At 48.4% G+C, this 15,047-nt stretch overlaps 1 protein-coding gene across 6 annotated transcripts in view; it reads left to right on the forward strand.

The window, feature by feature from the left end:
- Window positions 1–15,047, forward strand: part of LOC124038053 (zinc finger CCCH domain-containing protein 3-like) — a 144,666-nt gene that overhangs the window by 126,699 nt on the left and 2,920 nt on the right. For all 6 annotated transcript variants that reach the window (XM_046353449.1, XM_046353451.1, XM_046353453.1 and 3 more), the window contains exons 10-11: window positions 8,386–8,555; window positions 8,786–8,976. In XM_046353449.1, the coding sequence (XP_046209405.1) occupies window positions 8,386–8,555; window positions 8,786–8,976 (361 nt within the window). The remainder of the gene's footprint in view (window positions 1–8,385; window positions 8,556–8,785; window positions 8,977–15,047) is intronic.

Consider the following 15,047-nt stretch of genomic DNA (forward strand, 5'->3'; position numbering starts at 1 on the left):
CTCCCTCCCTCCCTCCCATCTGTCCCCCGTCACTACCTTCTCTCCCTGTTCTACTCTGTAGCGCCTGTCTCTCTCGTTTTATCCAATTTGGTCCCTCTTGGTCCCTTTCGCCTTCTCTCATTCCCTTGATCGCCCACCTTTCTCTTGTTTCTCCATCTCCACCACTCTTTCAACTTCCCTTCCTCTCCTTTAAACCCCGATCCACCCCCCCACCCTTCCGTTTCCCTCTCCTCTATCTCCCTCCCTCTTTGCCTCTGTCTTCTACCCCTCCCTCCATCCCTGTAATGGTAAATGTGCTGACTCGTCCTGGTTTGGAACGCAATGGAGAGAGAGCTCTTCTAATAGACCTGAGACGTCCCAGCATTTCTTAAATCAAGTGGAAAATGATTAACTCGGTGTGGAATGAAGATGTTCTGTCCGCTTTCACTTTTTTTTTTTTTATCTTCCATTTCTTGGCTCTCGCTCTCTTTCCCTCTTTTCAGTGTTTTATGAAAATGAGAATGTATTCGACTGCTGGCAGTTGAGTCTTAGTAGATTTGGCATTTGGCTCAGTTGTCCCTCTCCTTACGCTGGTGTAAAGGGTGCGTGTCGGTGGCAGGGAAATCAGGCGCAGGAGAACGAACTTGGTATAAACGGAGTCGTTTAATAAATGCTGACAAAACTTAAAAAAAATATATATATATATATATATACAAAAAACAAAAGTTGGTACAAATAACCCATGGCACACCAACACTAAATAGCACATTATACAATCAAACAATCTCCGACAATGAGGGGAAACAGAGGGTTAAATACACCACATGTAATTGATGGCATTGAAACCAGGTGTGAAGGAAGACGAGACGAAACGGATCAGTGATGGATAGAAGGCCGGTGACGTCGACCGCCGAACACGGAGGAAGTCGTGACAGTTGGAGAAGGGCTGTAAATACGGTTGGAAGTCTTTGTATGGAACCAGGTGTCAAGGATAGGGACCGACTTCGGCGGAAGTCGTGACAGTTGGAGAAGGGCTGTAAATACGGTTGGAAGTCTTTGTATGGTCCCATTCCCTGGTCTAGAAACGACCTCTAACCCCTGGGCACATCTTGGTTAAAAACAATGTAAAGCGTCTTCAATCTGCACCTCTGCTCTCAGACTCTTGAATTATAACAGACTGATACCATAATAGAGACAGACAGGCGTTTGCTAAATTTGGCGAATAAATCTAAGTGTATTTGTCACGTGCACCGAATACAACAGGTGTAAACCTTACAGTGAAATGCTGACTTACAGGCTCTAACCAATGGTGCCAAAAAAAAGGTGTGTGTGTGTGTGTGTGTGTGTGTATGTGTGTGTGTGTGTGTGTGCGTGTGCGTGTGCGTGTGCGTGTGTGCGTGTGCGTGTGTGTGTGTGCGTGCGTGTGCGTGCGTGCGTGTGTGTTTAAGTAAGTAAAGAAATATAACAACAGTAGAAAGACATTTGAAAAAAAGAGTAGCAAGGCTCTATACAGACACCTGTTAATAGCAAGGCTCTATACAGACACCTGTTAGTAGCAAGGCTCTATACAGACACCTGTTAGTAGCAAGGCTACATACAGACACCTGTTAGTAGCAAGGCTCTATACAGACACCTGTTAGTAGCAAGGCTCTATACAGACACCTGTTAGTAGCAAGGCTCTATACAGACACCTGTTAGTAGCAAGGCTCTATACAGACACCTGTTAGTAGCAAGGCTCTATACAGACACCTGTTAGTAGCAAGGCTCTATACAGACACCTGTTAGTAGCAAGGCTCTATACAGACACCTGTTAGTAGCAAGGCTCTATACCGACACCTGTTAATAGCAAGGCTCTATACAGACACCTGTTAGTAGCAAGGCTCTATACAGACACCTGTTAGTAGCAAGGCTCTATACAGACACCTGTTAGTAGCAAGGCTCTATACAGACACCTGTTAGTCAGGCTGATTGAGGTAGTATGTACATGTAGGTATAGTTAACTTAGAGTGATTATCTTAATTTAACGAGGTTAGCTAGCCAGCTATTTGTCGTCCTTAACGTAGGAGACTCTGCTAGCTAGCCAACAGCTAGCCAACAGCTAGCCGACAGCTAGCCAACAGCTAGCCAACGTCTACCGAATAGGACTCAACAACCCGGTCGCATTCACAGGTAGTATCACATTTTCATTTAATTTCATTACAGTACAACGGTTTGATTTGTTTGATCGTAACTAGCTACATAGCTAGCTACATAGCCGTCTTTGTATCAAAGATAATTGTGTAGTCTAGAGCGATTTTCTAGGTTAGCTAGCCAGCTATTGTCGTTCTTTTAACGCAACGTAACGTAAACAACACTGCTAGCTAGCCAGCTAGCCCCCGAATAGCAGCACTGCAGAAACTATTACACTCAACGGAACGACTTGATTAGTGTAGTGTCAACAATGCACCCACTGCCAGCTAGCCTACTTCAGCAGTACTTATCATTTTAATAATTTTAGTCAATAAGATTCTTGCTACGTAAGCTTAACTTTCTGAACATTCGAGACGTGTAGTCCACTTGTCATTCCAATCTCCTTTGCATTAGCGTAGCCTCTTCTGTAGCCTGTCAACTATGTGTCTGTCTATCCCTGTTCTCTCCTCTCTGCACAGACCATACAAACGCTCCACACCGCGTGGCCGCGGCCACCCTAATCTGGTGGTCCCAGCGAGCACGACCCACGTGGAGTTCCAGGTCTCCGGTAGCCTCTGGAACTGCCGATCTGCGGCCAACAAGGCAGAGTTCATCTCAGCCTATGCCTCCCTCCAGTCCCTCGACTTCTTGGCACTGACGGAAACATGGATCACCACAGACAACACTGCTACTCCTACTGCTCTCTCTTCGTCCGCCCACGTGTTCTCGCACACGCCGAGAGCTTCTGGTCAGCGGGGTGGTGGCACCGGGATCCTCATCTCTCCCAAGTGGTCATTCTCTCTTTCTCCCCTTACCCATCTGTCTATCGCCTCCTTTGAATTCCATGCTGTCACAGTTACCAGCCCTTTCAAGCTTAACATCCTTATCATTTATCGCCCTCCAGGTTCCCTCGGAGAGTTCATCAATGAGCTTGATGCTTTGATAAGCTCCTTTCCTGAGGACGGCTCACCTCTCACAGTGCTTGGGCGACTTTAACCTCCCCACGTCTACCTTTGACTCATTCCTCTCTGCCTCCTTCTTTCCACTCCTCTCCTCTTTTGACCTCACCCTCTCACCTTCCCCCCCTACTCACAAGGCAGGCAATACGCTCGACCTCATCTTTACTAGATGCTGTTCTTCCACTAACCTCATTGCAACTCCCCTCCAAGTCTCCGACCACTACCTTGTATCCTTTTCCCTCTCGCTCTCATCCAACACCTCCCACACTGCCCCTACTCGGATGGTATCGCGCCGTCCCAACCTTCGCTCTCTCTCCCCCGCTACTCTCTCCTCTTCCATCCTATCATCTCTTCCCTCTGCTCAAACCTTCTCCAACCTATCTCCTGATTCTGCCTCCTCAACCCTCCTCTCCTCCCTTTCTGCATCCTTTGACTCTCTATGTCCCCTATCCTCCAGGCCGGCTCGGTCCTCCCCTCCCGCCCCGTGGCTCGACGACTCATTGCGAGCTCACAGAACAGGGCTCCGGGCAGCCGAGCGGAAATGGAGGAAAACTCGCCTCCCTGCGGACCTGGCATCCTTTCACTCCCTCCTCTCTACAATTTCCTCCTCTGTCTCTGCTGCTAAAGCCATTTTCTACCACTCTGAATTCCAAGCATCTGCCTCTAACCCTAGGAAGCTCTTTGCCACCTTCTTGAACGTGCCGTCCTTGGCCAGCTCTCCCGCTATCTCTCTCTGAATGACCTTCTTGATCCAAATCAGTCAGGTTTCAAGACTAGTCATTCAACTGAGACTGCTCTTCTCTGTATCACGGAGGCGCTCCGCACCGCTAAAGCTAACTCTCTCTCCTCTGCTCTCATCCTTCTAGACCTATCGGCTGCCTTCGATACTGTGAACCATCAGATCCTCCTCTCCACCCTCTCCGAGTTGGGCATCTCCGGCGCGGCCCACGCTTGGATTGCGTCCTACCTGACAGGTCGCTCCTACCAGGTGGCGTGGCGAGAATCTGTCTCCTCACCACGCGCTCTCACCACTGGTGTCCCCCAGGGCTCTGTTCTAGGCCCTCTTCTATTCTCGCTATACACCAAGTCACTTGGCTCTGTCATAACCTCACATGGTCTCTCCTATCATTGCTATGCAGACGACACACAATTAATCTTCTCCTTTCCCCTTCTGATGACCAGGTGGCGAATCGCATCTCTGCATGTCTGGCAGACATATCAGTGTGGATGACGGATCACCACCTCAAGCTGAACTTCGGCAAGACGGAGCTGCTCTTCCTCCCGGGGAAGGACTGCCCGTTCCATGATCTCGCCATCACGGTTGACAACTCCATTGTGTCCTCCTCCCAGAGCGCTAAGAACCTTGGCGTGATCCTGGATAACACCCTGTCGTTCTCAACTAACATCAAGGCGGTGGCCCGTTCCTGTAGGTTCATGCTCTACAACATCCGCAGAGTACGACCCTGCCTCACACAGGAAGCGGCGCAGGTCCTAATCCAGGCACTTGTCATCTCCCGTCTGGATTACTGCAACTCGCTGTTGGCTGGGCTCCCTGCCTGTGCCATTAAACCCCTACAACTCATCCAGAACGCCGCAGCCCGTCTGGTGTTCAACCTTCCCAAGTTCTCTCACGTCACCCCGCTCCTCCGCTCTCTCCACTGGCTTCCAGTTGAAGCTCGCATCCGCTACAAGACCATGGTGCTTGCCTACGGAGCTGTGAGGGGAACGGCACCTCAGTACCTCCAGGCTCTGATCAGGCCCTACACCCAAACAAGGGCACTGCGTTCATCCACCTCTGGCCTGCTCGCCTCCCTACCACTGAGGAAGTACAGTTCCCGCTCAGCCCAGTCAAAACTGTTCGCTGCTCTGGCCCCCCAATGGTGGAACAAACTCCCTCACGACGCCAGGACAGCGGAGTCAATCACCACCTTCCGGAGACACCTGAAACCCCACCTCTTTAAGGAATACCTAGGATAGGATAAGATAAGTAATCCTTCTCACCCCCCCCCCTTTAAGATTTAGATGCACTATTGTAATGTGACTGTTCTACTGGATGTCATAAGGTGAATGCACCAATTTGTAAGTCGCTCTGGATAAGAGCGTCTGCTAAATGACTTAAATGTAAATGTAATGTAAATGTTAAAGTGACTATGCATATAAGATAAACAGAGTAGCAGCAGCGTAAAAGAGGGGTTGGGGGGGCACACAATGCAAATAGTCCGGGTCTTCAGTAGTCTTATGGCTTGGGGGTAAAAACTGTTGCCTTTTTGTCCTAGACTTGGCACTCCGGTACCGCTTGCCATGCGGTAGCAGCGAGAACAGTCTATGACTGGGGTGGCTGGGGTCTTTGACAATTTTTAGGGCCTTCCTCTGACACTGCCTGGTGTAGAGTTCCTGGATGGCAGGCAGCTTTGTCCCAGTGATGTACTGGGCCGTACGCACTACCCTCTGAAATACCTTGCGGTCAGATGCCGAGCAGTTGCCGTACCAGGCAGTGATGCAACCGGTCAGGATGCTCTCGATGTTGCAGCTGTAGAACCTTTTGAGGATCTGAGGACCCATGCCAAATCTTTTTAGTTTCCTGACGGGGAATAGGCTTTGTCGTGCCCTCTTCACAACCGTCTTGGTGTGTTTGGACCAATCTAGTTTGTTGTTGATGTGGACACCAAGGAATTTGAAGCTCTCAACCTGCTCCACTACAGCCCCATCGATGAGAGTGGGGACGTGCTCGGTCCTCCTTTTCCTGTAGTCTGGACGACGTTAGGGCATGAAAACATATAGCATTACGGTGTGACTTTGTGAGTGTTTTGGTTTGCCGCTTCAGAAAAGCAAGATAAGTCTAAGACCTACACTAATCTGACCCCTGGGGTGCAGGAACATGGGTGTGAGAAGGGCAGGGGGTCTGAGTTTGGGAGTTAGTGGTACTGGCTATAGTGAGGGGTTGGGGGTATAGCGGAGAGAGAGGGGCCTCTTCGGGGAGAGGAGAGGGGTACCCAGACTGGTTCATGGCTGAGGGGACCATGGGGTGAACTAGAGTCCAAACTGTTCTTGGAAACTCAATCTGCAGACCCCCACCCCTAACACACACTGACACCCCTTACCCCCACCCTGACTCTATTTCTGGACCAACCTGCTCCAGGCTGCCCCCCACACACCAGATGCACACAAACACGGCTCGCACCCCATAGTGAGTATAATTAGTTTTTCTGACAGGTGGGAGCGATCGAATCTCCCTCAGAATGAAGTTACCAATTTACGCCCATATTACACTGTCACACACACTCTCACTGTCACACACACTCTCACTGTCACACACACTCTCACTGTCACACACACGCTCTCACACACACTCTCACTGTGGTCCTTCACTGTCACACGATCCCCGGGACCACCCTCTAGAATGTATGCACACATGACTGTAAGTCGCTTTGGATAAAAGCGTCTGCTAAATGGCATATTATTATTATTATTATTACACACACTCTCACTGTCACACACACTCACTGTCACACACACTCTCACTGTCACACACACTCTCACTGTCACACACTCTCACTGTCACACACACTCTCACTGTCACACACACTCTCACTGTCACACACACTCTCACTGTCACACACACTCTCACTGTCACACACACTCTCACTGTCACACACACTCTCACTGTCACACACACTCTCACTGTCACACACACTCTCACTGTCACACACTCTCACTGTCACACACTCTCACTGTCACACACACTCTCACTGTCACACACTCTCACTGTCACACACACTCTCACTGTCACACACACTCTCACTGTCACACACACTCTCACTGTCACACACACTCTCACTGTCACACACTCTCACTGTCACACACACTCTCACTGTCACACACACACTCACTGTCACACACACTCTCACTGTCACACACACTCTCACTGTCACACACACTCTCACTGTCACACACTCTCACTGTCACACACACTCTCACTGTCACACACACTCTCACTGTCACACACACTCACTGTCACACACACTCTCACCAGACCTTCATCTGTATACTCACTCAGGCACACGCAGTGCTCTCAAGATGACCACGTTCAAAACATTAGGAACATGACAGACTGACCAGGTGAATCCAGGTGATTCCTTATTGATGTCACCTGTTAAATCCACTTCAATCAGTGTTGATGAAGGGGAGGAGACGGTCAGAGAAGGATTTTTAAGCCTTGAGACGATTGAAAAATTGATTGTACATCTGTGCAATTCAGAGGGTCAATGGGCAAGACAAAAGATTTAAGTGCCTTTGAACGGGTATGGTGGTGGGTACCAGGCACACCGGTTTGAGTGTGTCAAGAACTGCAATGCTGCTGGGTTTCAAGAATGGTCCACCACACAAAAGACATCCAGCCAACTTCACTCAACTGTGGGAAGTATTGGAGTCAACATGGGCCAGCATCCCTGTGGAAGCATTGGAGTCAACATGGGCCAGCATCCCTGTGGAAGTATTGGAGTCAACATGGGCCAGCATCCCTGTGGAAGCATTGGAGTCAACATGGGCCAGCATCCCTGTGGAAGTATTGGAGTCAACATAGGCCAGCATCCCTGTGGAAGCATTGGAGTCAACATGGGCCAGCATCCCTGTGGAAGCATTGGAGTCAACATGGGCCAGCATCCCTGTGCAAGCATTGGAGTCAACATGGGCCAGCATCCCTGTGGAAGTATTGGAGTCAACATGGGCCAGCATCCCTGTGGAAGCATTGGAGTCAACATGGGCCAGCATCCCTGTGGAAGCATTGGAGTCAACATGGGCCAGCATCCCTGTGGAAGCATTGGAGTCAACATGGGCCAGCATCCCTGTGGAAGCATTGGAGTCAACATGGGCCAGCATCCCTGTGCAAGCATTGGAGTCAACATGGGCCAGCATCCCTGTGGAAGCATTGGAGTCAACATGGGCCAGCATCCCTGTGGAAGCATTGGAGTCAACATGGGCCAGCATCCCTGTGGAAGCATTGGAGTCAACATGGGCCAGCATCCCTGTGGAAGCATTGGAGTCAACATGGGCCAGCATCCCTGTGGAAGGCTTTTAACACCTTGTAGAGTCCATGCCCCAAGGAATTGAGGTTTTTCTGAGGGCAAAGGGGGGTTTAACTCAATATTAGGAAGTAAACAACGTGTTTTTTACACTCTGTGTAGTAACTAACAGAGCAGTCTCAAACTGTCTTCTCGGGTTATGTTAACCTCCTGTGTGTTTCATATAATAAGTGGTATTGGTCTGTCCTCTCCTCCAGTGTAAGAAGAAACACACCCTGGTGTGTCCAGACTTCTCCAGTAGTGGCTCCTGTCCTCGAGGGGCCCAGTGTAAGCTCCAGCACCGCCAAAGGGCCAAACGCACCGCTCCTAACCCCAACCCCACCACAGGCCCCTCCGCTGCCCCGGCCAAGAAGGCCCGCACCAAGAGGTCAAGAACAGGCCCTCTGTCAGAATAATGAAATGACAAAGTGAAATGAATTAGATACAATTTATATATTTTTTTAAATGTAATAAAACAGAGCAAATAGATTACATTACAAATTGAAAACAGACATTTTGGAAAATAGGCAACAACCATAAAACCACACTGTCAAAACAGACATTAATTTATATTGATGTGCACAGATTATATTCCACTTCCCCCTCTCCTCTCTTCAGGACTAGCCTGTCAGTGGTCCTACCTGATAACCAGATGGCAGAGGGTTCTGCTCAGGCAGATCCAAGGACACCCTCGTCTTCTTCCTCGGGTCCTTACAAGACCAAGCTCCCGTCGTTCATCTCCCTCTCTAGCTCCCCCGAAGACACGGACGCCCCGGACACGCCCCCTGCCGACGGCTCAGAGGTCACAGGTGAGAGGTCATACAGTGACCAGGAAAGTTAGTCTAGTTCTGAGTTGTGTCTTACAGAGGTCAGGAAACTGCCTCTATGGTCGCCATGTTGACTCCTATGACCTGGAGTGGTGGGCTCATCAAACAGTGCATTGGAAAATTATGGTAATCATTGTGATCATGTGATTCTTCCAACTGCCCCATGTTTTTAAAACATAGCTCAGACGTCCCACTGCTAATCGAGGAAAGATGGTGATTTTTTTTATTTTATAAAATCAAGATCCATTCAAATGATTTGTCACTTGCTTCATAAACAACAGGTGTAGACTAACAGTGAAATGCTCCCTGGCTGGTCATAAACAACAGGTGTAGACTAACAGTGAAATGCTCCCTGGCTGGTCATAAACAACAGGTGTAGACTAACAGTGAAATGCTCCCTGGCTGGTCGTAAACAACAGGTGTAGACTAACAGTGAAATGCTCCCTGGCTGGTCGTAAACAACAGGTGTAGACTAACAGTGAAATGCTCCCTGGCTGGTCGTAAAACAACAGGTGTAGACTAACAGTGAAATGCTCCCTGGCTGGTCGTAAAACAACAGGTGTAGACTAACAGTGAAATGCTCCCTGGCTGGTCGTAAACAACAGGTGTAGACTAACAACCTGGCTGGTCGTAAACAACAGGTGTAGACTAACAGTGAAATGCTCCCTGGCTGGTCGTAAACAACAGGTGTAGACTAACAGTGAAATGCTCCCTGGCTGGTCGTAAAAACAACAGGTGTAGACTAACAGTGAAATGCTCCCTGGCTGGTCGTAAAAACAACAGGTGTAGACTAACAGTGAAATGCTCCCTGGCTGGTCGTAAACAACAGGTGTAGACTAACAGTGAAATGCTCCCTGGCTGGTCGTAAACAACAGGTGTAGACTAACAGTGAAATGCTCCCTGGCTGGTCGTAAACAACAGGTGTAGACTAACAGTGAAATGCTCCCTGGCTGGTCGTAAACAACAGGTGTAGACTAACAGTGAAATGCTCCCTGGCTGGTCGTAAACAACAGGTGTAGACTAACAGGGAAATGTTTACTTAGATGATAAGCAGTAGCAGCGGTGTGTGTGATGAGTCCAAATATTTAGTGCAAAATAGTCCATGCAGATAGTCCAGTTCGCTATTTGGTTAACTGTTTAGTAGTCTTATGGCTCGGGGGGTTAGAGGTCCTGTTGGTTTCAGACTTGGCGTATCGGTACCAATTGCCATGCAGTAGCAGAGAAATGAAAATGTTTAGTGACTTCCTCTGACACCGCATGGTATAGAGGTCGTGGATGGCAGGGAGATCAGTCCCAGTGATGTACTGGGCTGTACATACTACACTCTGTAGCGCCTTGCGGTCAGATGCCGAGCAGTTGCCATACCAGGCGGTGATGCAGCCAGTCAAGATGCTCTCGATGGTGCAGCCGTATAACTTTTTGAGGATCTGAAGGCCCGTGCCAAATCTTTTTAGCATCCTGAGCGGTAAGAGGCGTCGTCGTGCCTTCTTCACACACTTTTGGTGTGTGTGGAGCATGTTAATTCCTCAGTAATGTGGACACTGAGGAACATGAAGCGCTCGACCCGCTCCACCACAGCCCCATCAATGTGCATGGGGGTGGCCCTCCATTTCCTGTAGTTCGGGATCAGTTGCTTTGTCTTGCTAACGTTGAGGGAAAGGTTGTTGTTGTCCTAGCACCACACCATCTTCGTCGGTGATCAGGCCTACCACCGTTGTGTCGTCAGCAAACTTAAGAATGATGTTGGAGTCGTGCGCAAATAGGGAATACAGGAGGGAACTAAGCATGGACCCCAGAGGGCACCATTGCCACGGGGTAAATATTAGTGGATGGGGAAATAAGGTTTGGGAACGCCCTAATATTGGGGTACTTAAGTACTTTTAGGAGGTTGATACTGGTTGCAGTAGAAGGTAATATTTGAGTAAGATAATACTTAGCTGGAAGTGTAATAGTGCTTAGTGGGAGAGAGGTAATAATATTTAGGTTTGGGGCAAGAGGGAGGCACAGCTGGGCTCTCTGTTGACAGACTGACAGATAGAGGATTAGAAGAGGGCCTCCCTCCCCCGTCACCCTCCCTCATTCCCCCTGTCGGCCTCCCCCCGTCGCCTACTCTCTCTTCTATGTCCACCTGCCTCTGCCCCTCCCTGACATAGAGGAACCCTCAATCACACACTAACACACACATTTACTCTCACTGTCCAGTCGTGAAGAAACAGACAGACACCACAAATTAACATACCACTTCAATTCTCTTTCTATTGCCCTCCTTCTCATATTATCTTTCAGTGACGGTACATTTTAACAATGTCGACATTTTGCTTTCTACCTAACATTTGCTTTCTACCTAATACTAAATAGTACCTTGCGGTACCAGTACATGGTTCAATAACTCCAAAAGAAAGTGTTAATATACTACGATGTTATTACCATATTACCATTACATTTATAAGAAAATACTAGGAAGACGGCGACTGTAAATTACACCAGAACCTTTCTCTCAATCTGTCATCCCTCTCTCCCTCACTCTGTCATCATCCCTCTCTCCCTCACTCTGTCATCATCCCTCACTCTGTCATCATCTCTCTCTCCCTCACTCTGTCATCATCTCTCTATCCCTCACTCTGTCATCATCTCTGTCATCTCTCTCCCTCACTCTGTCATCATCTCTCTCTCCCTCACTCTGTCATCATCTCTCTCTCCCTCACTCTGTCATCATCTCTCTCCCTCACTCTGTCATCATCCCTCACTCTGTCATCATCCCTCACTCTGTCATCATCCCTCTCTCCCTCACTCTGTCACCATCCCTCACTCCCTCACTCTGTCATCATCCCTCTCTCCCTCACTCTGTCATCATCTCTCTCTCTCCCTCACTCTGTCATCATCCCTCACTCTGTCATCATCTCTCTCCCTCACTCTGTCATCATCCCTCTCACCCTCACTCTGTCATCATCCCTCTCTCCCTCACTCTGTCATCATCCCTCTCACCCTCACTCTGTCATCATCCCTCTCACCCTCACTCTATCATCCCTCTCTCCCTCACTCTGTCACCATCCCTCACTCTGTCATCATCCCTCACTCTGTCATCATCATCCCTCTCTCCCTCACTCTGTCATCATCCCTCACTCTGTCATCATCCCTCTCACCATGTCTGTTTCAGGTTCATATTTAGTCTCTCTTCTCCAGGAAACAACTATAACCTTTCACCTTTAGCTGCCCCTGTGTCATGTGGACATCCTGCATGCCACTCCCTTACTGCTAGCTACCATGACACGCATATATATACCTCACACACATGGAATCCCTCTTCTCCTTCATCTCGATGTATCTATCTCCCTTTACATGGACTATGGAACTCAGTCTCTCTTCATCTATCTGCCCCCCCTCTCTCTCTCCCCTGTGTCCCCCTCTTTCTCCCTTTACATGGACTATGGAACAGTCTCTCTTCATCTATCTGCCCCCCCTCTCTCTCTCTCCCCTGTGTCCCCCTCTGCCCCCCCTCTCTCTCTCTCTCCCCTGTGTCCCCCTTCTCCCTTTACATGGACTATGGAACTCAGTCTCTCTTCATCTATCTGGACTATGGAACTCAGTCTCTCTTCATCTATCTCTCTCTCTCTCTCTCTCTCTCCCCTGTGTCCCCCTCTTTCTTCTCTTCTCTCTATTCTCCTCCTTAACCCTCCCTTCATCCCAGCTTTAGTATGTCTTTAAATCCTGCAGAGGGTCTTGCCTGCATCATTGGTTATTCCTGTCTGGGTTAGCTGCTGTAGCACATGCTGACTGGGGTGTATACGTGTGAGTGTGTAGAGCCAGGGATTATATGGAACCAGGGCTCCCTTCCGGGAACACAGCAGTCAGAGCTCAGTGTATAGCTGCTGTGGTGCCCAGTGGCAGTCTCCCATGGGCACGGAAGGCTATTTTAATGTATGGGTACAGTGTTAGCAGGGTACAGAGCAGCTACCAGTCACAGTAAAAACTCAGTATATACAGACAGAGAGGAACAATACAGTGCATTCGGAAAGTATTCAGTCGTTTTGGGGGGGTATCTGTACTTTACTATTTATATTTTTGCATTTTACTGGGTGACTTTTACTTGAGTAATTTTCTATTAAGGTGTCTTTACTTTTACTCAGGTATGACAATTGAGTACTGTTTCCACCACTGGCTGTAACGTAACACAATGTGGAAAAAGTGATGGGGTCTGAACACTTCCCGAATGCACTGTACACACACACACACACACACACACACACACACACACACACACTTTGGCACACAAACACACAATCCTCCTGAGACACAACAAGTGATCAGTTACACACACACACACACACACACACACACACACACACACACACACACACACACACACACACACACACACACACACACACACACACACACACACACACACACACACACACACACACACACACTCTCCACACCCCTGTGGCTTGTTAAGGGTGGAATCCATAACTGGACTGGACTGGTACTCAGGGCTCGATTGTCCCCCTAACCCTCTAACCCTAACCCTCTAACCCTAACCCTCTAACCCTAACCCTCTAACCCTAACCCTCTAACCCTAACCCTCTAACCCTAACCCTCTAACCCTAACCCCTAACCCTAACCCCTAACCCTAACCTTCTAACCCCTAACCCTAACCCTCTAACCCTAACCCTCTAACCCCTAACCCTAACCCTCTAACCCTAACCCTCTAACCCTAACCCCTAACCCTAACCCCTAACCCTAACCCTCTAACCCTAACCCTAACCCTAACCCCTAACCTAACCCTCTAACCCTAACCCTCTAACCCTAACCCTCTAACCCTAACCCTCTAACCCTAACCCTCTAACCCTAACCCTCTAACCCTAACCCTCTAACCCTAACCCTCTAACCCTAACCCTAACCCTCTAACCCTAACCCTCTAACCCTAACCCTCTAACCCTAACCCTCTAACCCTAACCCTAACCCTCTAACCCCCTCTAACCCTAACCCTCTGACATCAATGGAAAAGTCACATCAAACACTTATCATCACAACAGTATCATGCTTTTAAACCTCACTTCGCTGTGATGGTCAATTTGAAGAAAGAAGTTCCAGTTTGAGTGTAAAACATGGTTGTTGTGGATGTTTTAACACAGTGAAACGGACACACATTTTAGAGCTGATGCATAGGCTTATGAGCCCAAGTCTGGGAGAGAAAAAACAAAGTAATTCAAATGGATTTTGCTGTTATACAATAATAATAATAATAATAATATATGCCATTTAGCAGACGCTTTTATCCAATGTGTGCATTCATTCTACGTATGGGTGGTCCCGGGAATCGAACCCACTACCCTGGCGTTACAAGCGCCATGCTCTACCAACTGAGCTACAGAAGGATATAGCCTTCCCCATATTACACATTGCAGAAAAACATAAAGCAAAACTGATTTAAGATGTCTTTGGTACATAATTGGTTTAGCCAAAATTAAACAAATTTGGGTAATTTGCTTTTGAGTGTGGACTGTATTAGTATATATACTGGATGGTTACCTTACGCTACGGTCCAAAAGTTCTATCCACGAGTCTGGGAGAGAACGCACTGTATAGCCGGCCCTAGGCGATGCTGCCGGTTCATTGCTTGTACAGGGCAGCTTACAGTGAATTTGTATTTGATTTTGAATAGCCTAGTAATAGGGATTTTTTTATTTATTATTATTATTATTTATTATTTTATTTATTTTCATAACGCGAAAACATGTTACTATCGATGTTCCCGAACAGATATCACTTCGTTTCCCAAGTGAAGCACTGGGTAGATGCAGGAATAGGGTTGAAGAGCCCATGGCATACAGAGTGTGGGTGGGATATCACCTGCCGTGCAGCTCCTCAAACAGTGGTAGATGCAGGAATAGGGTTGAAGAGCCCATGGCATACAGAGTGTGGGTGGGATATCACCTGCCGTGCAGCTCCTCAAACAGTGGTAGATGCAGGAATAGGGTTGAAGAGCCCATGGCATACAGAGTGTGGGTGGGATATCACCTGCCGTGCAGCTCCTCAAACAGTGGTAGATG

Source organism: Oncorhynchus gorbuscha, linkage group LG06 (genome assembly GCF_021184085.1).
Source record: "Oncorhynchus gorbuscha isolate QuinsamMale2020 ecotype Even-year linkage group LG06, OgorEven_v1.0, whole genome shotgun sequence".
In the NCBI taxonomy this organism is placed as follows: Eukaryota; Metazoa; Chordata; class Actinopteri; order Salmoniformes; family Salmonidae; genus Oncorhynchus; species Oncorhynchus gorbuscha.